This window comes from Anser cygnoides, chromosome 5, assembly GCF_040182565.1.
Source record: "Anser cygnoides isolate HZ-2024a breed goose chromosome 5, Taihu_goose_T2T_genome, whole genome shotgun sequence".
Classification (NCBI taxonomy): domain Eukaryota; kingdom Metazoa; phylum Chordata; class Aves; order Anseriformes; family Anatidae; genus Anser; species Anser cygnoides.
Window position 1 is genome coordinate 34,978,590 of NC_089877.1, and position 26,202 is coordinate 35,004,791.

The following is a 26,202-nucleotide window of genomic DNA, read 5'->3' on the forward strand; positions in this document are numbered from 1 at the left end:
TCCTCTCCTCTTTTATAGATGAGGCCAGTGTTCTTCCTCTCACCGTGACTATATTAGGCTGGGACACCCTAGAAGTGATGTGGATTAACTCTCCCAGCTGCGAAGTGCACTATCTGAGCACACACAACACGTTTACATCATCCCTTAGCACAATCCTTGCACCACATACACACACGCGTGCCACATGTTCGCAATGGGTGAATGGTTTTAATGATTTAAATAGTAATCACTGAGGCTGGAGGGGTGCTGTAGTCCACACAGGAGGCAGGGCTTAAAAAACGAACAAACAAAACCACACAAGGTAAACAGAAATAACGTAGCTGCCCAAAGAAGCGTGGGTTGGGCACGGCGGGGCTGGGGGGTTTCTGGGCTGGATGAGGATTTTATTCAGGGCTGGCAGTCCTTTTTCGGGAGGCTGCCAGTGCTGCGAAGGAACTTTGTCCAGCCCATCACCCACCAGTCACTTGTCCTCGTCGTCGCTTGTGTTGAACTGGTAGCTGAAAAAGCCCACGGAGTCCTGGGCGAGCTTGGAGAGGTGGAGGACACCGGTGACAACCAGGGCAGCGAGCAGGAGAGGCAGCACCACGCTCCCGGCCGTGGCCAGGGCGTTGTAGCACCGGGCCTTGGAGCTGAAGCGCCGAGCGGCTTCCACGTCCCCAGCCACTTTGCGGTCCCGTGCCTGCAAGAGCCGAGACGCAGGGCAGCACTGGCTCCCCTCGTGCACCCGTGCCTCCTCCCAGCTTCCTCCAGCCTTCCCCTGGGACATCTGCCCGGCTCTAGCCCAGCTGGAGGTGTTCCTGCTGGAGGGCAGATCCAGGCATGGGGCTGGGGGCATCTCAGCCCCTCCAGCGTCATCTAGGGACAGCGGTAGTTCCTCAGGTGGTGACAAGAAGCTGCGATTATCTGACCGGGGACCTTCTCATAGCCTTATTAGTAGGTGGCAGGACAAATGGGAGGGCTTTACCAGGGGATGCTGTCACCTAAAATGGTCTTTCTGAGGGTGTTGGGCTCTCATCCTCGTGCCCACTCCCCCCATCGCAGCCCTCCTAGGCAGTTATTTGTGATGCCCTGGAAAATCCTCCCTGCTCCTGCATCAGCATGGGGGGGGGGATTCCTAGAAACACCAGGTGACCCCAAACATCCTCTCTCCCACCCCTGCTCATGCCCTGGCCGTGGCACAGCTTACCTTGACAGAAAAGGCGAGAGCCACAAAGCCAAGGCAGCAGAAGTTCATGTAGATGGTGTTGAAGATGGACCAGATGAGGTGGTCGCGGGGTGGCGCAGAGGCCCCGATGGTGACGACGGTGGGAGACAGGTCCCGCTTGTGGGATGTCATGGGCAGGTAGTCCTCCCGTGGGTAGGACGTGTCCATGGCCACGGAGAGAGGCACCCCGCGGCTCTCCTGCTGCACCAGCCTGGCTGGGGGAGCGGGGCCGGGCGGCCCCTTTATATAGTGCTCGCCTCCAGCCCGGCCTTGTCTCCTCTATATATAAAACAGAGAAATTACAGCCCTCCACGAGCTGTGGTTATCAGAAATGCTTGGCTGGGAGCTAGGAGAAACAAAGTTGGTTTTGTGAGCCTGCCTTTCTCTTGCGAGTGGATGGGCTTTCTATATCCAGCTTTTCTCCCACAGCGAGGGGCACAGGCAGCGTCAGCCCCGCACCCTGGGGCAGGACCAAGGGGACAGAGCCATGGGACGGGTTGGAAACCAAGTGGCCACCACCCCCCGGACACCATGCAGGATGCCAGGAGACCTCTCCTCACACTGGTGCCTCTAGCCAAGCTCTGTAGGTGGTGGTGGTCAGGAAAACCCCTCAAACACCAGCAAGGCCTGGTTGCTCTCGGAGGCTGGAGTTTCCTGTGCGCCAGCCAAAGCCGCTGTCATTGGGTGTGTGTGTGTTTGCCTTGCAACGCTCCTTTCACATCAATTGTTTCAATAAGGGCAATTGCAATAAATAATCGTTTTGATCTCTGTCACTACAGCACCCAGGGTAATGGGCTAGCAGCGTGTGGGACTAAGTACTGCTAAAAGCTCCACACTTAGGCATCCCGTCCCCACCGTCCCTCCCCCAGGAATGCGTTACGTGGGCATTTAATGCTAAAATGTGGAAGGGTTGCTTCTAGCAAAGACCTCTAGGGTTCCCTGGAAGTAGGAGGAGATGGGGCTTTGCAGCAGGATGTGTGTTTACAGCCAGAAAACACTTTTTTTTTTTTTTTCCTGTTTCCTTCTTCTGCTGTGCCTAAATCTTTAGGAAGAAACTCACATCCTCAGCTAGGGGAAGAGGTGGGGGCTGGCAGTGCCCTGCAAGGCGGTGGGGATGGAGGAGGCGGAGGAGGAGGAGGCCGCCGCCAAGATGCTGAAGGACCCTCTTCTCCTTCCCTGCTGTGAATAAGGCGACAGGCGAGGGGCTTGACAAGCAGGAGCTTTATTTGTGGCAGCAGCGATCTACACGAGCATTGCAGCTTGGACAAACACCAGCGCGGCCCAGGGAGCCCAGCAGCTCCCTGCTGAGGAGCACAAGTGGAGGAGGACGAAGGGGGCTGCCCCCTACCCATCCCACCCTGGCCGCCCACACATCCCCTTCCAACCACCGGCGGTGCTGGCCACGCCGTGGACAGCAAGGGGACAGGGCTCTGCCTTCCTGGCCACCCCTTCCCCCTCCACCCAAAGCAGAGACAGGAGGGTACACTTTTTTTTTTGGGGGGGTGGTGGGCAGTGAGAGGGTGGCAGGTAGGTCCATTGGCCGAGGGGCTGTGGCCAGCAGTGGTCAGGTAATGAGGGCCACAAGGCCAACGATGGCAACGACCACGGTGACGACCATCAGCAGGGAGCAGATGATGTTCAACACCTTGGCCCGGGTGCTGTGCCGCCGGGCACCCTCCACGTCCCCCAGCATCTTGCAGTCGCGGGCCTGTGGGAACATGTGGAGGTTGGGGGGGGAGAAAGGGGGGGGTCAGGAAAAGCTGGGGACCCCTCCCCACCTGGGGAAGCTGCCACAGGGAGCTGGGACCTCATGGATGCCTTGCCTCAGGGGGGCAGCGTGTGAAGTTGCCCATGTACCCCCCCCCTCAGTCCTGGGTTTTGGGGTATGGGCAGCAAGGTGGGAAGGCTTTGGGGGGGGGGGCAAACTGAGGGGGTGTCAGGGAAAAATCGGGCTGGGTTGGGGGGCACTGGATCAGAGGGTTCTGTGCTGGGGGGTGGTCAGGTCGTGGAGGGGAGGTCCAGGGTTGGGGGGGTTCCAAGCTGTGTGGGTGGGTTGGGGGGGCAGATTGGGCAACAACGAATTTGGGGGGCACTTGATTGGGTGGTTGGGGCTGGGGGGGGGATATATTTTGTCAGGCTGGGTCAGGCGGAGACCAGACTGGAGGAGGTCAGGGTGGCGGGGGGGGGGGGGGGGGTCCTCGGTCAGGGGTCAGGTTGGAGGAGGTCAAGGTGGGGGGTCCTGGGGCAGGTCAAATGGGGCAGATCGGGGGTCCTGGGTTGCGGGGGAGGGTCCGGACAGATTGGCTCTGGAGACACCGGGAGGAGGTGGCTTGGAAGGAGGGGGCATGATGACAACACAACGGGACACGGGGTGGGCAGGGGTCCTGGGGTGGGTGGGCCAAAGTGACACCGGGTCGGGGGGTGGGGGGGATTTGGGGGGTCTCACCTTGATGGAGAAGATGAGCGCAGGGAAGCAGAGGCAGCCGAGGTAGGCGAGCCCATAACCCATCAGGACATTGAAGAGGGACCAGAGAAAGAAGTCTCGGGGCTGCTCGTCGGGGCCGGTGGTGGGGGGCTGCCCCCGGCTGGGGGGGTACAGCGGGATGCTCACCTCCGCCTGCTGGGGCTTCATGACGGGGCTGGGGCACCGAGCGAGGACGGGAGGGCTGGGAAGCGTGTAGGGGAACTGAAACTGAATCCAACCCCGCAGCGGCTCCACACCGCCCCTAAATCCGGCCCCGAGGCCCCAGAGCGCAGGCGGAGCAGCTGAGCCCCCCCCTCACGGCCTCCAGGCTCAGCCCGGCTGGTGTCCGTCCTTTCCCCCCCTTTTCCCCCCCCCCCGGGTGCGAGGACACTGACCCCTCTCAGGGACGGGCAGCCGCGGACATCGCTGGCAGCCGGCGGGGCGCGTAGTGTGTGGGGAGGCTTGGGGTGGGGGGGGGCTACAAGGGGAGAAAAAGGCAAAGCTACTGCTCGGGGGGGTTGTGGGGGATTAAAAGTTGCCGAGGGACTGACTGGGGGGGGGGAGGACAAGTGGGAGCCCCCCCCCAGCTCCCCCTGGGTTCAGCAGCATGGCTGTAAAGCTTGGTGGTCCCCCTCCCCACCGTGGCCTTCTCCACCCGGGATGGTTAATGGGTCTGGGAGGGGGCTCTAAACACCCCCGTAAACCCAGGAAGGGGGAAATATTTAACAGCACCAATGTGCTCTCCGGGACCTTCTTCTGCTGCTTGACCCTGTTCCCTTCTTGTCCGAGTTACTAGGTAGCCACAGCCCCCTGAGGTGGGGATGCGTAGGGCGGATAACGCCACCCGAAACCCAAAAGCACAACATTTCCAAGGTGAAAGGGAGTGAGGAATGCTTTATTCGTCTTGAGCTCACCCCAGAGGCTCACTCCCAACGGGGTCACCTCGGCGGGTGCACCCCCTCAGCTGGAGGGAGGGGGTCGGAAGGGTGATGGGGTTTGGGGCAGGGGGGGTTAAGGAAGAGCAAAGCCGTGGTGCTGCCTCTCCTCGGTGAGGCAGGTCAGGGGTGTACTGGTCTGTAGAGTATCACCAGGACCAGAAGGATGATGGTGCCCACGATACCCAGGCAGAATGCCGCGATGTTGAGGCTCCTGGCTGTCCTCCCGTAGCTGCTGGCGGCCATGGGGTCCTTCGCCACTGTCCTATCTCGGGCCTGCAGAAGGAGAGGAGCGAGGGAGCAAAACCCTGCAGGCTGCAGATACGGGGCCATCTCCACCACCACAGCACTCTTGCCAAAACCTGGCACCAGCATCCATGGGACATCAGACCCTCAGGAAGCCCCCTCCCCCTGGATTGGAAACGGAGCTCCCGGCAGCCTAAAAGCAATTTCTTAATGGCTTATTAAAAGCCATTACAGTTGGCCACGTGCTGCCCAGTCCTGCGGAGCCCGGTGAGGTGGCGGCATTGGCGGTGGAGGAGAGATGGGAAGAAGGAGCGGGGTCCCCGGTGTGCTTCCCGGGGCACTGGTGAATGCCGCCCTCCCCTCCCCGGGTGCTCATTACGAACAATTAGCGTTAAAGGCAATAAAGGGAAGGTGCTCGGGGAGCAGCTGCTTCTTATCGCAGGTAGGGTAAAAGTGTCGCGGCACGGGTAGCGAGCGCTGCACGAGGCTCTCGGGGGGGGGGGGAGCAGGGAGCCAGCTCCCTGGCTTTGTGCTGCTATCGGCTGATTCGGGGCGCTCGGGGGCATGGGAGAAGAGCCGAGAGCAACGTGGCTCCTGGGCCCCCCTCTCCCTGTGGCCCTTGGGGACGGTGAAGCGCTGAAAGGTGACAAGTAGCCCTCCAACGGTGGCTTTCCAGGGGAGGTTGGATGTGGGGCAGGGCTGGATGTGGCAGGATGGAGGGGGGAGACATCAGACAGGCAGGAAAGGGAGAGTGGTGACAATGAGGTTTGGGGCAAGCTGGGGTGGGATGGGACAAGGTGGGATGGGAGAAGGTAGGGTGGGATGGGATTAGGGAGCCCCAGCATGGGGGCAGGTGGCAGCCAGGGCTCCCAGGCTGGGCGGGGGGTTGCAGGGACTAGGCTGACTTTTCCCTCACCTTGATGGAGAAGACAAGAGCGAGGAAGCCCAGGCAGAAGGGGTTGCAGTATATGGCGTTGAAGAAAGACCAGAGCACAAAGTCCTTGGGTGGCGGGGTAGAAACAGGTGTGGGCTCCATCTGGCCGAAAGAGGTGGCCTGGCCGAAAGAGGTGGCCGTGGGGTTGGCGGCAGTGGCCCCCCCGTTCCTGCCGTAGGGCTGCATGTTGATGCTGAAGGACTGCGGGTAGTTCTCCATGGCAGCCTGGCAGCAGCGGGGAGTTGGAGCACCGGTGCTTGGGCTCACTCAGTTACGGGCGAGTGGAAACCTTTGCTAGGGTGGGGTCACCCCGCCCCGCACCAGGGCGGGGGCAACCAGCCCCGTGTCCCAGCTGGACGTTACCTGGCTGGCTTGGGGTCACTGGGATCGGGACAGGGGAGCAACAAGGAGCCGGACACGGTCTGGGGGGAGGCTGGGGAGCTGGGCCAAAGGGGATGGCCACGGGCTGGGTGATGTGGCAGGGAAGCTGCATCTCCTTGTCCTCTTTGCTTTATGCTTCTTTGTATGCACCCTGGGGAGGGCAGGGCAGAGCTGTGCCAGGTGCTGTTCTGTCCCAGCACGGACATGGAGGGCAGCAGGGGCAGGCGGGGGCCACCACAAGCCCCCCAAACAGCCCCTATCCTGAAGCTGGGGGGGGGGGGGGGGGGACAGGCTGCAAAACACCACTCCGGAGCTGCTTCAGCTTTTGCATCTCATCCCCAGCAGTGCTGGCGTTTGGGAGCTGGCTCGTGCTGAGGCGTTTGCACGGCACCAGCAAGGGCACAGCGATTTGGTGAGGCTGCAGTGCAAAGGGTGGCTTCTCGATGGCATGGGGCAAGGTGGCTGGAAGGGGGCACATGGTGTGCTTGTCCCCAGGAGGATTTGGGGACTCAATCCCCATCTGCGAGGAATAAAGCTACTGGGTTTGCACTTTGGGTTTGAAGGGTTTTCTTGTTGGCTTTTTTTTTTTTTTTTTAATTTCTTTCCTTTCTTTGTAGTGTCTTGCAGCTGCTGAAATGATAAGGGGAATTTAAAAAAAAAAAAGGTTCAGAAAAGCAGCAAGGATTTAAAAATGACCTGAATTAATAAAATTCCGATGCACAGAGCAAACATTGTGTGTGTTTCAGAAACATCAACAGCCTGCACATTCAATTCACGTTTCCTGGGTAAGTGAGGTAGAGGCAGAGAAAATGAAACTGAAACAACTGTTTTTTTTGTGAGAAATGGGGTTTTCCTACTCAGAAAAAAGTGAAGATTGGGAGGTTTCATGTCTGGGGCACATCAAGGGCGTCAGCCACCTGTGCTTGCTGTCGCATGGCTTTTGTGGCCACCTGAATGCTTTGGATGCAGATCCAAGCCCCGGCCCCCAACATTGCTTATCTCAAAACCTTAGGAACAGAAAGAATTTTTTTAATGTATTTTTTCCCTGTTCCTAAAGCTATTTACCCATTGTCAGGGCGCCGCTCTTTGAAGGTAACGAGGTTCAGTTGGGTGTAGTGGCAATTAAGTGGAGAGGCTGGTGGGGATGGGAAATGTTCTGGCTGGAGGAGGGAGAGGGCTCGGTGGGGATTTGGGGCTGGGTTTGCGCTGAAGACCCAAATACCTGACCTGCAGGTCTGCCAAAAAAGCTGCAGGTGTCATTCCACGGGGCACAATGCGCTGCTCTGCCTCACCCAAGCCAAGGGCGAAGGTGTGAATCCATGGTGCTGGTGGCAGAATCAGACAGCACTGGCAGCTGCGAGGGTTGTGAGCATCTGGCTCATCCCAAAAGACCCCACATCTCCGCCAAGGTTTCTAAAAATCCTCCCTGAGAGTGGCTTTACGATTGTGGTCTTATCTAAATGAGCTCAGCGCGAACATCCTGAAATTGCCACCTGCCCGCAGTCGCCTGCGTTGCCCTCAGTTTGCTTTTGCACCTGAGCAAATGACAGGGACAAGAAGGCACAAGGAAGAGACAAAGTCCGGCCCCTGCTGCTGCTGGGTGGGGGCCACAGTCCCCCCTAGCCCGGGGGATGCTGGCGTGAGAAGGGGGCTGCGCAGGGTTAGGGGGATGCTACCGGGCACCACAGGGACAGGACGAGAAAGCGAAATGCCAGGATTGGCTTTTTCCATGCAAGGAGGGAAAGTCTCTGCAAAGCAAGAATGGGATTTTTAGGTTTTTTTAGGTCTGTCGGAGGGTTTCTCAGCCAGGGTGCTGGGTTTCACCGAGCCCGCTGCTCGCTCTGGGCTCGCTGCTGGGAGCAGGGCAGGGAGTTGAGTGGCCTGGTGGCTGCCTGCCAACAGCCCGCAGCGATTGCTGCAAGAGCACAAACGGACTGTTCATGTCCCAGGAAAACCCCTGCCCTGCCCCTGTGCACCCCAAGAATAAGGGCTTTGCTTCCAAAGACCCTCCCCTCCCATTGCCTGCAGGGATCTGGCCCCAAGGAGCTGTGCCTCCCAGAGCCGTGCCACGCACGGAAAAGCGTGGTCAGGCTTAGGGAAGAGGTTTTGGGGCTGGGGACGCGCTCGCTGAGTCTGTCCCACTCCCCATGGGGATGTCAGACCCATGAATTCAAGTCCACTTTTGGCTGCAGGATGTCCTTAGGAATTGTCCCCAGGTTTTTGCAGGTGTCAGCTGCTTGGGAAGACTGTCAGGTGGAGAGGTGGCATGCGTAAAAAAAAAAAACTGATTTTGGGGGGGATTTCAGCTGGGTCCTGCTTCTGAGGAGGAGGAGGAACATGCAGCAGAGAGTGGGACTCAGCCCAGCCCACATGCACCCCGCCAAGACCTTGTATAATGGGACCAGGCTGCTGCCAACGCTAGAAGGAGGCAGCGATGCTGAGACCTGGAGAGATCAGGACAACGTTTTCGAGCAGGGATTTCATGTCCTTTGCAAAGGCTCCTTGACCCTGTTAGTGTTAGGGAGAACCAAATGGGTGTTTTATTAATGTCTCTTAGGTGATGGGTCATAAAGTATAATAAGCATTGTCGAATGTATTTCCACTATCAAATTAATCTATGTATACTGAGATATTTAGGGAGTATACCGAACAGTCAAATGAGTCTTTGAAAGGGAACCCTGGGGGAGAACAGGTACAACCTGACCTTTGATAAGAACCTGAAAATGCTGAAATGAGTTGAACCAGAACCAAGGAGCGGAGAGAGCATGCGTCGAGTGAGAAAGGTGAAAAGTTTAGCAGAGAGGAAGACTCCTTACTTCATCTGGACGACCACCTGGATGACCACCAGAGAGCACCACGCATGTGCAAATGGGAGGAGAGCTAATTAGAATGGAACGCGAGGCTGATGTTGCAACCTGTAATGAATATGTATACCTTACTTAATGTTGAATGTATAAATAATGATCGGGATGTAATGGGACTTGAAGCCAGATTTGGGCACCTGCCCCGGCTTCCAGTGCTGAATAAAGCACCTTCACATAATCACTTGGTGGTTATGTGGCTGCTACGCTAACAACCCCACCAGCTGGACGGGAACACGGAGTCCCAAATCTTGCTCGTGGACATGCATTGCCTGCTGGCTGCTCGGGAAGGTGGCCGAGAGCACTGCTCCCAGCCGGCAGCACGTGTCTCTTTGCTTTTACGGGAAGGAGAGGAGGAATAAATGATTCACCCGGCCGATGCTGCCAGGGATTCTGCAACAAATAACTGTTGTTTATTGCGGGAAGGATTTCGGAGAGCAGAGCCTCTTGGCAGGAGTTGTTCTCGGAGAAAAAAAAAAAAGCAAAGGCTTTCTCTCAGCCTGGCGGGGCCCCAGCGCTGGGGAGCAGAGCGAAGGCTTCCAGCGAGCTGAGGAGCAGGAAAGGCAGGCCAAGCACATACCTGAACCTCTGCCAGATCGGCTTTGTCCGGGACTTTTGTCCGGGTGGTCAGGGCCTTGCCTGGGTCAATTTGGACACGGCTGAAGCCACGAAAGCCACGGACGTGATTTTTTTTTACATCGCCCTTCGGCTGGGCTGAGGGAGGGGGGCTGGCGGGATGGGGCGACGATGAGAAGTTTTGGAGAGGAGGGGAGAGGTGTTGCCATCTCACTTGTCCTCCAAAGCATCCCACGCCGCTGTCACCCGGTGCTGCTTCCCCAGCGCAGTGATTTGGGATGGGGCCATCCCACCCATGGCTTCCCCTTCCTCCTGGAAGCCTCTCCTGTCCCCCACTGCCCCGAGCTGGGCCAAACCCCTTTTTGCACATCCCTGTCCCCAGATGAAGCCTGCCTGCATCTCTAGGGGTAGGGGTGATGGTGGTGGCACCCCAGGGAAGGGGACACTCTTCCCTCCTGCCCTCATCCTTGCCATGGTCCATCGTATCCCAATGCGCTGAGCTGGGCTCACCAGTCTGTGTATATCGGATCATCCCTGCAATGCTGCGTGCACCGAGGGTGACAGAGGGGACAGTTGTCCCATGGCAGTGCTTCACCAGGACAGCCACCATTTCCCATCCCAAAAAGCTGGGCTTGGGGACTCCCACCCCACCCCCCCCCAAAAAAAAAAAAAAAAAAGAATGAGCCATGGGCAAAAGTGAAAGAAACCTTTATTAAAACCACATTTTTTCCTGACGAGAAGGTACTTGGGGCTATATAAAAAAAAAAAAGCCAGAGCAAAGCAAGTGGCAAAGCATGCGCGTCCCCTTCCCAAAGCCAGCTTCTGGGGGCTCGGCTCCCGCCAGAGGAGAGGTGTCACGAGGCGCTTTGAGTGGTGGTCAGGGGGACTTGGAGCAGCAAGGAAAGCAGGGCAAGACCCCAGCAGGCGCCGGAGGGGCTGCGTGGGGATCTCAGCCCTGCTCCGAGGGGCGGCGGGGGCTGCAGCGGGCCGAGTTCCGCCCCCGGTGCCGGGGAAGGGGCTAAGTGGGGCCGAGGAAGGGGTGGTTGCCCTGCTGCTGCTGCTGGTGGTTGAGCAGGTTGACTATGGTGATGGTGCCGCTCGCGATCAGGGCGACGATGAGGATGACGAGGAAGATGTTGAGCAGCAGGGCCGTGATGTTCAGGTACTTGGCGGTGGAGCCGTAGCTGAGCGCCCCGCTGTAGTCGCCGAGGACTTTGCGATCCCTGGACTGGGGAGACCAAAGCCGGAGTCAGTGGGGTCAGGGCTGGAGAGAGGGGGGTGCGGATGGGGGAGAGGAACCTCGCCCCCCGGGGTGGGGGCTCTGGGCAACCCGTGGAGCATCCTGGGCTTGGGGCTCCGGAGGGTCTGCGGAGCTCCCTGAGGTGCGGGGTCACTTCCAGGATGGGGGATTTGGGGAGGTCCGCGGGTCACCCCAGGGTCAGGGGCTCTGCGGGGTCCACCCATTAACCCACGGCCGGGGCTTTTGGTGCTCTGTGGGTCCATGGGGCAACCCCAGGCTTGGCAATTTTGGGGGGCTCCAAGGGACTCTGGGGGGGTCCACGCCGCATCCCAGCGCTGGGCTTTTGGGGCTCCCCGGCTCCATCCCCCCCACCTCGCGCGGCCGCTACCCCACCACCCCCCGGGTGCCAACACTGACCCCGACCGCCCCCCTCACCCCAGCCCCGTCCCCGTTCCCCCTTTCCCCAAACCTTGACGGAGAAGACGAGCGCCAGGAAGCCGAGGCAGCAGACGTTGGCGTACAGCGTGGAGCACAGCGACCAAGCCAGGTGGTCGCGGGGGGGGGGCTGCACCGGGGGGGCCTCCACGGGCACCACGACGCTTCGGGACATGTTCTCCATGTCTAAGCCCTCCACCAGAGGCTCGTAGGGCGGCAGCGAAACTCCCGGGGCTCGGGTCCGCTCCATCCCTGCTTGCTCGGGGCTCGGGGGCGGGCGGCGGGGGCGGCGCTGCCGGCGGGGGGGCGCTCAGCACCCGCAGGTTTCGAGGTTTCGTTTCCCAGCCTCTGGGGCTGGGGAGGGGAAAAGCCCTGCCCGCCCTCTTCCTATCTCCTGGCCCCGGAGCTGGGCCCTGCATCGTCCCCAAGCGTCAGGATTTGGGGTCGTTAAAGTGATTTTTTTCTTTTTTTTGGGGGGGGGTGGAGGGTGGGGGGGGGGGGGAAGGGGGAGAAGATGAGGGTGATGCGGGCTGCTGGATGGGCTGGGGGGGTTTGTTGGGCTGGGAGAAGGCTCAAGGAGGCCTCATTGCGCTAAATAAAATTAGCTTAAAGGGAGTCGTGGCGGGGGGGGGGGCGGGGGGCTCTTTTCCCGTCTGCCAAATGAAGGGAAACGGCCTCAAGTTGCGCCAGGGGAAGTTTAGGATGGATATTAGGAGAAATTTCGTTACGGAAAGGGGCGTGAGGCATTGGAACGGGGCCGTGGTGGTGTCACCATCCCTGGAGGGCTCCAAGAAATGTGGAGATGTAGCACCCCATAGCGAGGCTTGGTGGCGGACTTCAGTGCGAGGTTATGGGTCGGACCAGGTGGTTTAGGAGGTCTTTTCCAGCCTGAACGATTGTATGGTTCTATGCAGAAACCCTAAATAACGTTCCCACCATGTGGCGCTGCGACCCCTGTCCCTGGGGTTGAACCCGGGCACCTGATGACAAAACCCTAAATCACGTCCCCTCCATGTGGCGCTGGAAGCCTTCACCCCGGTCTGGAGCCTGGCTGCTTGGGGAAGAAACCCCAAATAATGTTCCCACCGTGCGACCCCCCTGATGAAACCCCAAAATAATGGCCCCACCGTGTGGCACTGTAAGATTTGTCCCTGGTGTTGTGCCTGGATGCTTGAGGGAGAAGTCCTAAACCATGTCCTCACTGCGTGGCGCTGGGACCCCCTTCCCTCCCGGCCCTCAGCAGGTGTTTCAGAAGGCAGGCACTGGTTTTTGATCCCCCAAACCTGTCCCCGCTGTCACCTTGTGCCACGCGGCCCTTCGGAGGGCCAGGACAGAGCTCTCGGCCAGGGACCCAGGCCCCGCTCTGGCCCCTGGGGAAATGGGGGCGGCCGGAGGGTGCCGCTCGTGGGGGACAAAACCCTGAATTTCCTTACTGTCTGGAGGGACACACGTCTGCTGTGGCCATTTGGGACGGTCAGGCCAGCCGAGCTCCCCATGTCACATATCGCACGGTTGCCTAAAAGGTTTAATTACGAGCCAATTAACCTTCCGCATCTGCTCGCCAGCTGAGCGGGAAAGCGCAGCCTGGAGCGCGGGTGCCCTCTAGTTTCCCCAGCTGCGGCTGCTGTGATTTTTTTTTCTTATCACCGTGCTTTCTTCCCCGATTTCATTCCCAGCCCCACGCTACATGGAGGAGGAGCTGCTGCTCCAAGCTGCAGAGCAGAAAGGAAGAAAAAAAAAAAAACAAAACATCCTGCCCCCAAAATGCTGCCTCTGCAGAGGTGAAGTGAGTTGGGGCCGGCTCCTCCGGTGCCAAGTGTGATGGCCGTCATCACCACGGGCATTATTAGCTCCGTCGCTAATTATTGGCAGAGTTTGGACTGGGGGGAACTACGGTGGGAGAGGTTTTGGTGACACGGGGGGGCCGAGCCTGCAGGAGCTGCCGGTAGGTGGCAGTGGGACCGCGCGGGGCAGGGACTGGGACAAGGATTGGGATGGGGATGGGATGGGGATGGGGCTAGGGATGGGATGGGGATGGGATGGGGATGGGGATGGGATGGGATGGGGATGGGGATGGGATGGGGATGGGATGGGGATGGGATGGGGATGGGATAGGGATGGGAATGGGGACAGAGATGGAATGGGATGGGGATGGAGATGGGGATGGGATGGGGATGGGGACGGGATGGAGATGAGATGGGATGGGATGGGGACGGGATAGGGACGGGGACAGAGATGGAATGGGATGGGGACGGGCTGGGGATGGGGCTGGTGCCTGTGTCCCGTCCTCCCCCACTGTTCCTTCCCCCACCCCCGGGCTCCCCCCGCCCCTCCGCAGCCGCGCAGGCCGTACCACCCCACGGCGGGGGGGGGATCCGCGACCCCCGGGGGTCCGCCCAGCCGCAGCCCCCATCCCGATCCCCCCTCCCCTCGGCTCCGTCCCCCCTCCCCACCATCCTCCCCCCCCCTCCCCGCGCGGTGCCAGGGACAGGCACGGCCAGGCCGCCCCCCCCCCCCCCCGCGTCCCCCCATGGCCTCTCCCCCGGCCCCCCACCCCCCGCCCCCTCTGCTCACCCATTGGCCGAGCCGCGGGCCGCGCGGGCTGCGATTGGCCGGCGGCGCCGTCGCTCAGCCGTGGCGCCCCCTCCCAGCGTTCCCACGGCCGCCCCATTCATACCCCGCCCGCCGGTCCCGGCGCCACGGGGCGGCGGCGATGCTCCGGGGGGCCGGGGGCTGCCGAGCCCCGCCGCCGCCGCCCCTGCCCCGCTGCCGGCCCCTAGCGGCGGCCGGGGGCCCGAGGGGCCGGGGCTAGGCGGCGGCGGGGGGCTGGGGGCGGTGGGCGGCTGGCGGGGGGGCGACACCGGTGGGAGGAGGAGGGGGGGCGGCGGCGGCGGCGGGCGGTGATGCCGCGGCTCCCGGTGAAGAAGATCCGCAAGCAGCTGAAGCTGCTGCTGCTGCTGGCGCTGCTCACCTTCGCCGTCTGGTTCACCTACCTCCACATCAGCCTGGTGCGCCAGGGGCGCGCCCTCCGCATCCCCTTCGCCTACGGCAGAGGTAATCCCCCCATCCCTCGGGACCCCCCCCCGAGACCCCCGGGACCCCTCCCTTGGGATCACAGGGACCCCCCGGTGGGCGTTGACCCCTTTCCGCGGTGTCTCCCCTCTTGCCCCATCCATCCCACATTTCCCCTACAGGCGGTGTCACCTCCATCCGTAGCCCCACACCCTCGGGAGGGAGCCGAGAAGCTTGGCTGCTCGGAATAAGATTATTAATATTATTTATTTTCATTTTATTATTATTATTTTTTTCTATTTTTTATTATTATTTATTTTATTATTATTTTAATTTGTTACTCTGTTATTTTCTTTTCTTGAGGGTTTCCCACCTCTTTTCCCAGCCATTTGCTTCTTCTCCGTGCTAACAAAAGAAAGCTGTCCATAAACCTGGGGGCACCCAGGCAGTGATGCAGGTCCCTGTCCCCGGAGCATCCCCATCCCCTCCATGGGGACCCCCCCTAGAAACCCCCAAACCCCTCTTTTACCTGGGAAGGGATGTGGAAGGCTGCAGCATGGCCAGCCCTGAGGGCCCGGTGCTGTGCTCCCCCAAAAGCTTAGCCCCAGGGGAGCAGCCGGGCGAGGGGTTCACGCTGATGGCCCCCTGGCTTTCCGCCTTGCAGACCTTTCTGGGCTGTTTGCCTGGTGTGAAACTGCACGAAATATTTGACAGGTGGGCCAAAACTTGAGTTTGAAACGTTTCTGATGGGCTTGCAGGAAGAACCTGTCTCCCATTTTTTTTTTTTTATTTTTATTTTTTTTAGTGCTTTGTGCCCTAAAATCATGGGAAAGGAATAAGGAGTTGGTGCTTGTAGAGGGGAGGAATGACTTTTCTGAGCAGATTGAGGCTAGTGAAGTCTCTCAGCTGCTAAACCCAAAGTTTCTGACCGCAGGAGCAGCATGATCCTGCAGATTTTCAAGCCCCACCGGTGCAATCGGGATAACGCCAATAAGAGGAGCAGGAAATGAGATTTGCTTGGGCATCATCTCCGAGGAGCACTTGCAGGGAGCGCTGCTTGTTTTCTTTTTTTCTGCTGCCCGATCGTGCTTATTGGGAAACCCCCAAATTACAGAAGTCTAACCCCAAAGAGGCTGCCCGGAAGCCTTTTTAGGGCAGAAAAAGTCCTCTTTTGGGACTGGCAGATGGTGCGGGATGGCAAGCCCGGCTGTCCGTCCGTTGTAGTCCCTCTGGGCGAGGTTTTCCTTCTCTCTGAGGAGGATGCTCAGAGCAAAAGCACGTTCCCTGGCTGTGTTTTAGGGGTGCTGAACCCGGTGGGTGCCTGCTCCTGCTCTCCCCCACCACCACCTGTATGTGCCCCGCATCCGTGCCGGCCCGTTACGGCGCTCGGGGGGCGAGGGGCTGCTGTTCGCTGTAGCAGCGAGGTGCATCGCCGTGCTCTGGCTCCCGGCAGAGAGCCCTGTGGTCGTGCTGCAGCTGAAAAGACGAGCTCCCGGTGGGATCCTCATTTTGGGGGAGAAAGCTGGGGGGAAAAGAGCCTGGGGATCGCAGCGGGAGGAATGCTCTTAGGGCTGCATAAGGAGAAATGGGTTTGGAGGTTCTGGGTGAGGACGGTGCTCTGGCGCTTTCTGCTGGGCTCTGGGCTTGTTCCACGCTGTGGTGTAAGTGGTGTACGTGGTGGAGATTCAGACCCAGTGTCTGGGGACGTGGCTGCCTAAAAGCTGGGGGAAAAACAGGTTTTGGCATGGCCGGTACCTGATCTTCTGAGCTTAAAGGTGTCCCCAGCCCCAGAGCCCGTGGGGATTTGGGGGATGCTTGTGCCTGGAGTGGGAGAGGTGGCTGGGAAGCTGTGACTGAGAGAACCAGGGGGTGCCCAAGACCTCTCGGCTTGCCTCAGAGGATGCTGCCTGGCTTGCGTCAGCCAGCAGGAGGTGCTTGGAAGGGTTAATTACTCGTTAAACCAAGTGGCACCGAGCCCACGGGCTTTCTGGAAGCTGAAGGTGTGGGGCGTGAGTCTTCCTGGCAGCTCTGTTGGGGGCAAGGTAGGGGTGGGCCAGGCCAAGAGGTGTGCGTGGAGGGGGTCTGAGCATGGGGGGTGGGATTTTTGGGGGGTTTGTGGGGTCCAGTGGCCTGGTAGGCACTCACACAAGGAGCTGGAGCAGCGTGGCTGGGGACTTAGCTGGGAACCATGCTGGCATCATGTCCCTGATTTAAAAAAAAAAATAAAAAAATACCCCCCTTCTTCTTATCTCCCACAAGTAGATAATTACCCTTCTCTGCCTAATTTAACACACAGATTCCTCATCTGAAATAATGAGACCATTACAGTGTTCTCCCGGCTGGAAACCACACCGAGTCAATGGGGTGGAAATGCTTGCGTGCCAGGTGGAAAGGAAAAAAAATAAAATGAAAAAAGGGGAAGAACAGACAAAAAAAAAATTACAGTAGACATTTAAAATAGCTCTTAGCAGGGGTGCTCGGCTGGTCCTGCTCCCTGGCTGCCACCTCGCTGGAGCAGCGATCGCATGCGCGGGGCTCTTGCTGGTGCCGAAGGAGCAGCAGATGTGCCGGGATCCTGGTTTCGGGAGGGTCCTGCGACAGGCATGGGATGTGTGTTGGAGGAGGGCAATGGATCTATCCAAAACCAAAACAGGGAGGAAAATCTAGCAGGGCTTTTTGTGGGGTGAGGTGCTGGCTGCTGTGTGCCTGTCTTTGGAGAGCTGCCGGCGTGTGGGGTGGCCTAGAGAACTCCCTGAAATGCTGTGAGCAGAGGCGGTGCTGGTTTGGGGGGTGCTGAGATCATAAATCACAATGTTTTGGGTTGGAAGGGACCTTAAAGACCTGCTAGTCCAGCCCCCATGCTGTAGGCAGGGACACCTTCCACCAGACCAGGTCGCCCAAAGCCCTGTCCAACCCAACTTTGAGCTCTTCCAACGATGGAGCACCTAAAACTCCTCGGGGCAGCCTGCTCAGTGCCTCACCGCCCTCAGAGTGAAGGATTTCTTTCTTACCTCCAATCTAAATCTACAATTTAAAACCCTCATCATATCCGTCTTTCTTAAGAGCCCCCTTTAAGTATGGAAAGGCTGCAATGAGTCTCCCCGGAGCCTTCTCTTTACCGGGCTGAGCATGCCCAGCTCTCTCAGCCCTTTTTCATAGAGGAGGTGTTCCAGCTTGCTCTGAAAACTCCGTCCCTCTTGTGCTGGCACGGGCTGGGTGCAGTGCTGCAGGACCTTGCACTTGGCCTTGCTGAACCTCACGAGCTGCCCAGCTGCTGGCTGAGCTGCCCTGAAGCTTCTCGGGCCCTGCTGGATGCCGGAGCAATTCCCACCTCCATCCGAAACGCTGAAGCGGGGAGCACCGTGCTTCTCTGGGAGGAGCTGTGAGCGTCGCTGCCTGCACACCCCGTGCCCCGTCCTCGCCTGTTCCCCTAGGGACAGCAGGAAGGAGTGAATTCGGGCTGACGTGCAGCATCCCGAGCACATCTCGTTGGTTCACATGCTTTTTTTTTTTTTTTTTTTTTTTTTTTTTTTTTTTAATTGGAAGGCTGGCACGCTTGCGAAGCTGGGCGGCTTTATTCCTTTCTTCAGAGGTGCAGGTAGGGGAGAGGATTAGAAAGAGCCCTTTGAAAAGGCTCGGTCGCCCTTGTGGAAGGGCAGCGGTGCTCGTGGGGAGGCTGAGTGCGGCGGATGGCAGCTGCTGTCCCCAGAGCCGCTGTCTTACCCTCCGTGCTATCCCCTGGGCCTCCCCCAGGGAGCCCTTTCCCTCCTCATCGCGGCCCCACTGCCCTGAATCGGCTCTTTGTAACCGCTCCTGCCCTGCCAAGAGCTGCTGGAAGGGGAGGAGGAGGAGGCAGGCAGACAAGTGAGTCCTGTCCTTGGGAGGCCGGGGCTGTCTCGGGGCTCTGGGGCTGGAACACGAGCTGGCGTGTGGCTTGGAAACGTGGCAGCGCGGCTCTGAGCCGCCCTGGGTGAGCACTGAGCTGCTCCTTAAAACGGGGTGGGGACAACTGCAAGGCTTGGTAATTAAGTGAAATGTTGGGCTACACCTAATTTATCCAAACAGTCCTCTTGTTTCCCCTTTGTGATGTCTGGGAGGGGGCTGAGAGCTCACGTTTATGGCTCCTGCCTCAGCAGAAACCCCAGAGCTGTCAGGGACAGGGGGCTCAGCATCCCCTCTGCATCCTGAGCCGTGACAGATGATGCTCCTTTAGGGTGCCCTTTGTCCTCTAAAGGGTCCTTTAAAGGATATATAGATATATAAAGGACATCCTCTACAGGGTCCCCGGTGTGGGTACCCTGAGTAGGTCAGACCCCAAATGAGGGGGGGAGGAACTGGTGCCCAGTGCCCAGATGGGTTGGGATGTGATGCAGAGGGTGCTGGAGCGTCCCTGTAGCTCTGCAGGGTCCTGGTCCTCCCCAGCACCATTTTGCACAGCAGGGGAGGTGCATCACCTCTTCCGACAGCTTGAGTCCTTTTAAAAAACTGGAGGAAAAAGACATAAAAAAAAAGACATTAAAGAACCCAATAAAAAATACTCCTCAGTCTCTTTAATGTGGGCTTTTGCTAAAAATGAATTTCTTGCTGTTTTGTTCGTCTCCAGGCTTCGTTTGAAGTCTCCTTTTGCCGTGGGGCTGGCGATGCTGGGGTCACCATCCATCTCCTCTGTCTGCCCCCAGCCCAGCTGCAGGATGTGGGGAAGCCCCTGCGTCCCCAGCCTGGCCACCAGCCCGGCAGCCCCCCCTGTGCCCTCTCAAATTTAACTTAAAAGCAAAGGAAAGGTTCAAAAGCACCCAAGGCTGCTGGAAGTTCCTGGGGGAGGACGGGGAGGACATAACACAGGCGCTGGCCACCGTGGGGTGCTTTGGGGCTGGTGCCAAATGAAATGAAACGGGAGGATGGAGACCGACAGGGGTGCAGGGAGGTGGGAGCTGGGGAGCTCTGGGTGCCCAGAAGGATTTGGGGCCAAGCACGGGGATGTGGGGCTGCCTGTTTGAGGCGTTGATGTTTTGGAGCCCAATGAGCTCCAGGAAACCACCGATCAGCAGAGGAAGGTGCTGCAGGTCCATCCTGTTACCATCTCCTGTGGCACGAGCGAAGCTGCCGGGAGCAGTGGTGTCAGGAGAAATATCCCTGCCCGGCCACTGGTCTGTGTCCCTCCTTAGGATGCCACATGTGGTCCTCTGCCTCGTCCCAGCCTCCCGGACAGATGCACCGATGGGTTTTGTGGCCTTGGGAGGAGTTTGCAGTATCGACTCTGGCTGCCTGATTGTAATCGCTCGGCAGCCCGTCGGTGGGGGAAGCTCGCGCTGCTGGCTGCTGACTCAGAGGCTGCGTGACGGCGGTGAGCACCGAGCCGTTGGTAATTATCCGCTGGGATGGCACCTCGGGGTGGCCAGGCTCCCTCTGGAGAGGGGTGACGAGGCTGGGAGAGCTTTGTGCCTGTCCCTTCCTGAGCTCGGGGAGCTCAAAAGCACCCCAAAAATTCCGAGGTCAGCACACAGCCTCTGGAGGAGAAAAGGACGTGCGCAGATCTCGCCGAGGCGTTTCAGCCTCAAAAGATGGGAGGTCAGGTACCGAGCGTACCCAAAACCTGACCCTCAGCAGATGCTCCTGCATCTCACCCCATCACCGGTGCGTTGGGAGCAGTGTTGGGATGCCAAGGAGCAGCAAACCCAGGGCTTGGGTTTCTGTAAGCAGTAAAACTCCGTCTGTAGCCTTGGTTAGGCCGCAGGGCCGGGCTTTGATGGGGTTGTTACATCTCCCTCCTGATGTTCCACACTTTTTGTGCGTGAGTTGAGCTGCTGCCTCTCTGCATCTCTTCGCCAGGAGGGTCAGGCTGTAAGGATGCAGCTCTGAAGACACCGAGATGGTTTTGCAACTGGTGCAGCCCGGTCTGCCGATATTTCAGGGGCAGACGGTGGAGGTGCTCCTGGTGGTTGGCTTGGAGTAAGATCCAGCTTGCTTTAGCATCTCCAGTTCGGCAGAAAGAGGAAGACAAGAGCAGATGCTTGCCTCTGGGGAGATTTCTCGGTTGGGAGCACTGAGCAACATCTCTCCATCCCCGTTTGCATCACTCCGCTCGTGGTTTGCTCATTGGGGCAGCTGAAACACCCTGCAGCAGCCTGCACTGCTAGTGCTGCTGGCTTTTTGGGGGGGCAACCAAACCCCAAATCCCTCTGTGCCCCCCGTAGGTGCTGTGGAGCCTGGGAAACCAAACTCTGGAGGCTCTGTGGTGGCATTTACAAATTGCCTTCTGTTTTTAGCACAAGATTTTGGGGGGCTTCAGTGCAAATTCAATATCTTGCTTGACTGTCCTCATTTCCCAGCTCTTCCTGGCCCCAAACACCTCACCTGTATCTTCACCAGCACCTTGCAGGTGGGCTGGTGCAGGGCCCTGCTAGGAGGGGACGAGCAGCGAGAGGAGCAACCAGGCAAAGGCTCGGGGGGAACGTGATGGCAAATAACCCATTTGTGCCCCAAATCCCACCTGGTTGATGTGCTTGGAAATTTGGTGCGCTGGGCTTTTTTGTCTTGCTGGCAGCACCCAGTCGGGGTTTGCTTTGGGGAAGGGAGAGGAGAGGGGATGCTCCTCCCCGTACAGCAGCATCTCCTAGGAGCCTTTTATCCTTGCTGCTGCCTCTGGGCTTTGCTGCGGAGTGGGGCCAGGAGCCGAACAATGAGGCTCGCCCGTGCCTTTGTCCCCTCTTTGGGGCTGGGCTTCCAGCACCCTCTGCTTTGGAGGCGAGGGCTGCTCTTCTGTTCTTTCTTGGCGTTGCCTGGGGATGCTGATAATGACAGCAGGGCGCTGGGAGGAGGGAGACGGCTTGCATGAGCCTGGCTGGGGCTGGAGGAGAGGTGGGGAGGGTTTTACATCCATCCCTGATTTTACGTCCAGCGGGGTGGCGCGTGCCTGGTTGCGAACCCTTTGGCAGCATCTCCCGTCCGTGCGAGGGACACGGGAAGAGCTGGAGGGGTGGGACGGGGAGCTCGGCTTGCTGGGTTTGGGGACAGGCAGCTCGGCTCGCTGGCTTCACATTTATCCCCAGAGACTCCTCTGGGTGGGCAAGAGCAGAGCGAGCTCTCAGCACCGCCTCGGGAACGATTAGGGAGAAAGCATCACTGAGGGGCATCTCCCCCCGATTTGGCAGGGTTGGCCTCGAATCAAGGCAGCAGGAGAAATCCCAGCTCCAGAGCCTGCCCTAAGAAAGGGGCTGTGTTCGGGGCGAGCCAGCCGCGTGCCGCCGGCGGAGCAGGAGGGGAAGAGGAAGGCAGGAATTCGCAGCTTGAAAGGGCCTCTGTGTGCCGCGGTCCCGGCTGGCCGGAGCGGCACGGAGCGGGTTTGTGTGGCTGCGGTTGTGGAAAACCAGAGGTCTGGCTCGTCCCCCGGCAACGGACCTTCGCTCCCGTGCTGACGGGTTCCATCTCGGGGAGCCTTTTCCTTCCCAACCCGATGCTGGCTGGTACGGGATGCTGGCCTTTCTCAAGGGGGGGTGCTCATTTTCAGTTCCCACATGCTGCAGCCAGGCTGATTAGCACTTATTTTTTGAGCCAAAGCCCGTCCTTGACTTTCCTACCCAATATTTGAATTGCTGAAGAACAAACATTGTCGCGGAAACCTTTTTCCATGGCTTTGCTGGCGCTTTTCCTCTTCCTGGGATGCGGCCACCTCTCCGAGCACACGCTTGCCTCACTATCCTTGCTAAGATGAGAGGGTTTTGCTGAAAGCATGCAGGCGCAATTAACCCTGCCCTAATGAATTTGTAGTGGCAGGGCTGGGTTATGAGTGAATTCATTGGCAAGAGCATCTCTTGCTGTGGTGTTCCCGTAGAGGACTGTAAGGCTGGGGGATGTAGGAGCAGCAGCACCTCCTGCTCCACGGCTGTCTTGCTGGGGGAGGTGATGATGGAGTGCTCGGGGACCGACCTCACCCTGGCTGGTTTTGCATGGCCAAAATTTAATTTTTGCATCTCAGACTCTGCTTTGTGTGGGGTAGAGGCAGGTGCCTGCCTCTGTGTGGTGACTCCTCTTTCACTGCGTGCATTTCTGCTAACCTCGCTCCAATTTCCCCAATACCTCATATACCAGACCCAAAACTGGGGGCAGCATCTGTGCAGCGAACGGAAGGCCACAGCCACATGCCTCCGTGTCCTGCAGCCTGGGATGCTGCTAGCTCAGGTCTTCCCGGAGAGGATGTATGGGAACGGGGAGGGTCTGCAGAGCTGGAGCCGGTCCCGTTCCCCCCCGCGACGCTCCCCTTCTCAGCCTCGATGGGGTCGCAGGAGGAACGATGCGTGTCTAAAGACGTGGGAGGGAGGCAGGGAGCTGCCAGGAGAAAGCCGAAGCTGCCAGGGCTGAATAATGGCTGAGAGCAGAATAAGGGGGCTTTAGAGCTTAATTTCCTGTTCCCGCGCTGCGCTGGGGACGGGATTTGTGCCGCCATCTCCAAGGAGACATGGGCTGCGCGGCCGCCTGAATGCTAATGGCATTGGGTAGGGACGAGCCCCCCGGGGCTGCCAGACGAGGGGATGGAGAGTGGGGGGCATCTCGGTGTCCCCGCCCCGCTCCTCCTGCTGTCTGTGGGGACCCATCACTTCTTGTGGTGTTTTAGGCTCCCCGAGGGGGTTTCTCACCGGGGTGCGGGGTTGGTAAGGGGTGACCCCGCTGTGGTCATCGGGGGGCTGCCATGCTGGTTTTGGGGTCCTCCGTGCTTGTTTAAAAGTTTCACAGGCATCCATCTGTTGTGGTGAGCGAAGGGGGTTTTTGCCGCCCCTCCCAGAGATAGCTAATACAGTTTTCAAGTCTGCTCTGTTATTTTTGGGGAAGCAGATTATTTTCACACTGCAAAGCGAAGGCGTTTTAATGCGAACCCTCCCTGGCAGCCAAGGAAGATCAGTGCAAGCTGCAGAGGGGAGCCTGTAGGCTGGCACTAATTATCGCAGCACCCGGTAACGAAGCCATCTGCAGTGGGTCCCTGAGCTCCCTCGGTGGGTGTAGGATCCCTTCTTCCCCTTTAGCGGGCAGGAAGATATATTTGGAGAGATTTTTTTGGGGTAAAAGGGGGTCAGCGTGGTGAGCTCAGAGGTGTGGGATGCCCCAGGAGAGCTGGGGACCAGCGGGAGGAGGGCTGGGACCTGTCCTTGTCCCATGCACAGTCTATGGGGCAGGCTGGGCTGGTTTGTCTCTGGTTACATCAGAGCGCTGGGACGTGGGTTGAGTCCTAAACTAAGTAAATTTGCAGGTGATGCTAAATTAAGAAGAGCTGTTGGTTCCCTTGAGGGTAGGGAGGCCCTACAGAGAGAGCTGGATAGATGGGAGCATCCCACCCGGGATGCATGCATAGGCTGCGTGAAGTTCTGGGCTCCACGATGTGAGAAGGGTATAAAAATATTAGTGTGCCCAAAGGAGGGCAGCAAAGGTGGTGAAAGGCCCACAGGGCACAGCTTACGAGGAGCAGCTGAGGATGCTTGTTTGGTTCAGCTTGGAGAAGAGGAGGAGACCCCCTGACTGCCCGCCATGTCCTCATGGTGGGGAGCACAGAGGGGGCGCTGATCTCTTTTCTCTGGTGGTGGGATGCGAAGGGATTGCTTGAAGCTACATCAGAGGAGGTTTCGATTGGGTATTAGGAAAAGGGTCTTCACTGAGAGAGTGGTCAAGCAGCAGAACAGGCTGCCCATAGACATGGTCATGGCCCCAGGCATGCTGGTGTTCAAGAAGCATTTGGGCAATGCTCCTAGATGGCTTGACTCTTTGGTTGCCTTGTGTGGAGTCAGGATTTGGCCTTGATGATCCTCGGGGGTACCTCCCACCTCAGGGTATTCTGCGATTTTAGTTTCCACGCCATGCTTGGATTGAGTTTAATTCATGGCAGAGCTCAGCGCTGTCCCCAGCACTGGACAGACAGCCGAGGTCCCGCGGGAGCTTATCCCGTCTCTTACGTCAAAGGGCTGTGAGAGGAGTAATTAAACCTGATGCTAGCGAGCCACCGCAAGCTGCTTAGGATGAATGCAACAAAGGGAATTACAGCCAGAACCCGCCTCACTGTCACCCCGTCCATCCCTGCCCCGGGGCGAGGAGGTGGCTCCAGGAAAGGCCCAGGAGCATCTTGTGGTGATGGGGTCATAGAATGGCTCTGGTTGGAAGGGACCTCAAAGATCACCCAGTTCCAACCCCCTGCCATGGGCAGGGATGCCACCCACTAGATCAGGTTGCCCAGGGCCTCGTCCAACCTGTCCTTGAACACCTCCAGGGATGGGGCATCCACAGCCTCTCAGGGCGAAGGATGCCAGAGGGATCTGGGATGAGGGGGGTGGCCGTGGTCCCGCTCACCAGTTCCCTGTTGGTGTTGCAGATGGTGAGCGGCTGGCGGAGGTGACGGACCCCGGCAGGCGGCCGGCGTCGGCCCAGGCATCGGCACGGCGGGGGAAGGCCGAGGACTCCAGCGAGAGCCGCGAGGAGGAGCAGGTAGTAACGGGAGCCGTAACGTGTCTGAGGTGGGGTGGGACCAGCCGAGATCCCTGGCCCGAGTCTGGTGGCTCAACACCTGGCCAAGTAGAGCAGGGGGCTCCGAGTCTGGAGTAAGCCCGAGGATGGAGGGGACACAACCTCTCTGGTTCTGTTGGGCACCTCTCGTGGTGGAAAATAAATTCCCTAACACGCTCACGTGAAGCTTTCAGCATTGCAACCTGTGCCTGTTGCCTCTTGCCCTGTCTGAGAAGTCTGGCATCCTCTACGTACTGTTACGTAGGTGTCGAGGGCAATAAGGTCCTGCTTCACTGGGCAAAGCCACCCTCCCCTGTGTCCTGTGTGTCTTGGTAACCTCCTCTGGGCTCAGTCCTGTTTGTCAACGTCTGTCTCGTACTGGAGAGCCCCAGCCTGGAGCTGATAGCCCAGGTGTGGTCTCACCTTGCTAACAGGAGGCACTTGACATCTGTGCCGTGAGGACACCCTGCTGTCCTCTGTTCACCTGGTTGTCACCAGGCCCCTGGGAGCTTTCCAGCCAGCTGGCTGCGGTGGGAGCTGCCTCCATGCGTGGCGGTGGGCCGGCACTGCTGCTCTGGGAGACAGCACTTGGCTGTAGAGCAGGGCGAGCTCGCTCTTCACCCCCTGCCCCGTTGCACATGGTCCTAGAACCACAGAATGGTTTGGGTTGGAAGGCACCTTAAAACCCATCTGGTTCCAAACCCCTGCCATGGGCAGGGACACCCCCCACCAGACCAGGCTGCCCCTAGCCCCATCCAGCCTGGCCTTGAACACCTCCAGGGATGGGGCATCCACAGCTCCTCTGGGCAGATGATGTTGTTCTTCCCCTATCCACCGATGCTGTAACCCCATGGTAGGAGGCCACCAGCTTTGTCAGGCATGATCTGCCCTTAGTGAAGCCACGTGGGCTGTCACCTCCTTATTTTCCCTGGTCCTTAGCACAGTTTCCAGGAGTATCTTCTCCATGATCTTGCCAGGCACAGAGGTGAGCCTGACCGGCCTGTAGCTCCCTGGGTCTTCCTTCTTTCCTTTTTTTTTAAAATGAGGGTTATGTTTCCCAGAACTCTTCCAGTCAGTGGGAACTGACAATGAGAATGGTGACAGTGAGCCGCGCTCCCCCCAGTGCTTTTCACTCTGCACCTGCCATCACAAGGGCCCTCGGAGGAGATGCCAGCATCCCTGCCCTCCTCTCACTGCTGGCTCTCCCTGCGTTTCTCCCCCCGGAGGATGCTCTCTGCCTGCTGCTGCCTTCTTGTCACACTGCTCAGCCTCCTGCCTGCTTTCCTCTTGCTTGGGGGTCCCAGGCAGGCAGCCCTGGTCCTGTTGTGGCTCTCGGGATGGGGACAGCAAGCCCCGTTGCTTACCAAAAGAGCAGCCCTTCGCTGTGTGGCAAAGATGCTTCAGAGCAGGTTGGATGCCTGGAGAGGCATCG

General features: G+C 58.9%; 5 protein-coding genes across 6 annotated transcripts in view; 1 reads left to right on the forward strand and 4 right to left on the reverse strand.

Annotated features, from left to right (window-relative positions):
* Positions 1-187: 187 nt before the first annotated feature.
* On the reverse strand, positions 188-2,267 carry IFITM5 (interferon induced transmembrane protein 5). The gene is made up of 2 exons (XM_013198319.3): positions 1,187-2,267; positions 188-679 (listed from the first exon to the last, which is right to left on the reverse strand). The coding sequence occupies exons 1-2, from the start codon at positions 1,370-1,372 to the stop codon at positions 461-463; spliced, it is 405 nt and encodes a 134-aa protein (XP_013053773.3). The 5' UTR covers positions 1,373-2,267; the 3' UTR covers positions 188-460.
* A 143-nt stretch (positions 2,268-2,410) lies between these two features.
* On the reverse strand, positions 2,411-3,927 carry LOC125182926 (dispanin subfamily A member 2b-like). Its single transcript, XM_048065309.2, has 2 exons — positions 3,651-3,927; positions 2,411-2,912 (listed from the first exon to the last, which is right to left on the reverse strand). Exons 1-2 carry the CDS (start codon positions 3,834-3,836, stop codon positions 2,769-2,771), a joined length of 330 nt encoding a protein of 109 aa, XP_047921266.1. The 5' UTR covers positions 3,837-3,927; the 3' UTR covers positions 2,411-2,768.
* Positions 3,928-4,547: 620 nt separating this feature from the next.
* Positions 4,548-6,200, reverse strand: LOC106047031 (dispanin subfamily A member 2b). The gene is made up of 2 exons (XM_013198321.3): positions 5,766-6,200; positions 4,548-4,879 (listed from the first exon to the last, which is right to left on the reverse strand). Exons 1-2 carry the CDS (start codon positions 6,000-6,002, stop codon positions 4,727-4,729), a joined length of 390 nt encoding a protein of 129 aa, XP_013053775.3. The 5' UTR covers positions 6,003-6,200; the 3' UTR covers positions 4,548-4,726.
* Positions 6,201-10,293: 4,093 nt separating this feature from the next.
* LOC125183345 (dispanin subfamily A member 2b) lies at positions 10,294-11,572 on the reverse strand. Its single transcript, XM_066998776.1, has 2 exons — positions 11,311-11,572; positions 10,294-10,829 (listed from the first exon to the last, which is right to left on the reverse strand). Exons 1-2 carry the CDS (start codon positions 11,524-11,526, stop codon positions 10,620-10,622), a joined length of 426 nt encoding a protein of 141 aa, XP_066854877.1. The 5' UTR covers positions 11,527-11,572; the 3' UTR covers positions 10,294-10,619.
* Positions 11,573-11,623: 51 nt separating this feature from the next.
* The window catches only part of B4GALNT4 (beta-1,4-N-acetyl-galactosaminyltransferase 4), a 28,819-nt gene continuing 14,240 nt past the window's right edge, over positions 11,624-26,202 (forward strand). The window contains exons 1-5 of one of the 2 annotated variants that reach the window (XM_066998737.1): positions 11,624-11,728; positions 12,953-13,057; positions 13,149-13,221; positions 19,454-19,650; positions 24,640-24,752. In XM_066998737.1, the coding sequence (XP_066854838.1) occupies positions 12,964-13,057; positions 13,149-13,221; positions 19,454-19,650; positions 24,640-24,752 (477 nt within the window). In that variant the 5' untranslated portion in view covers positions 11,624-11,728; positions 12,953-12,963. Of the gene's footprint in view, positions 11,729-12,952; positions 13,058-13,148; positions 13,222-13,853; positions 14,331-19,453; positions 19,651-24,639; positions 24,753-26,202 lie in introns of those variants that run through there. The other variant, XM_066998738.1, reaches the window with a different exon arrangement.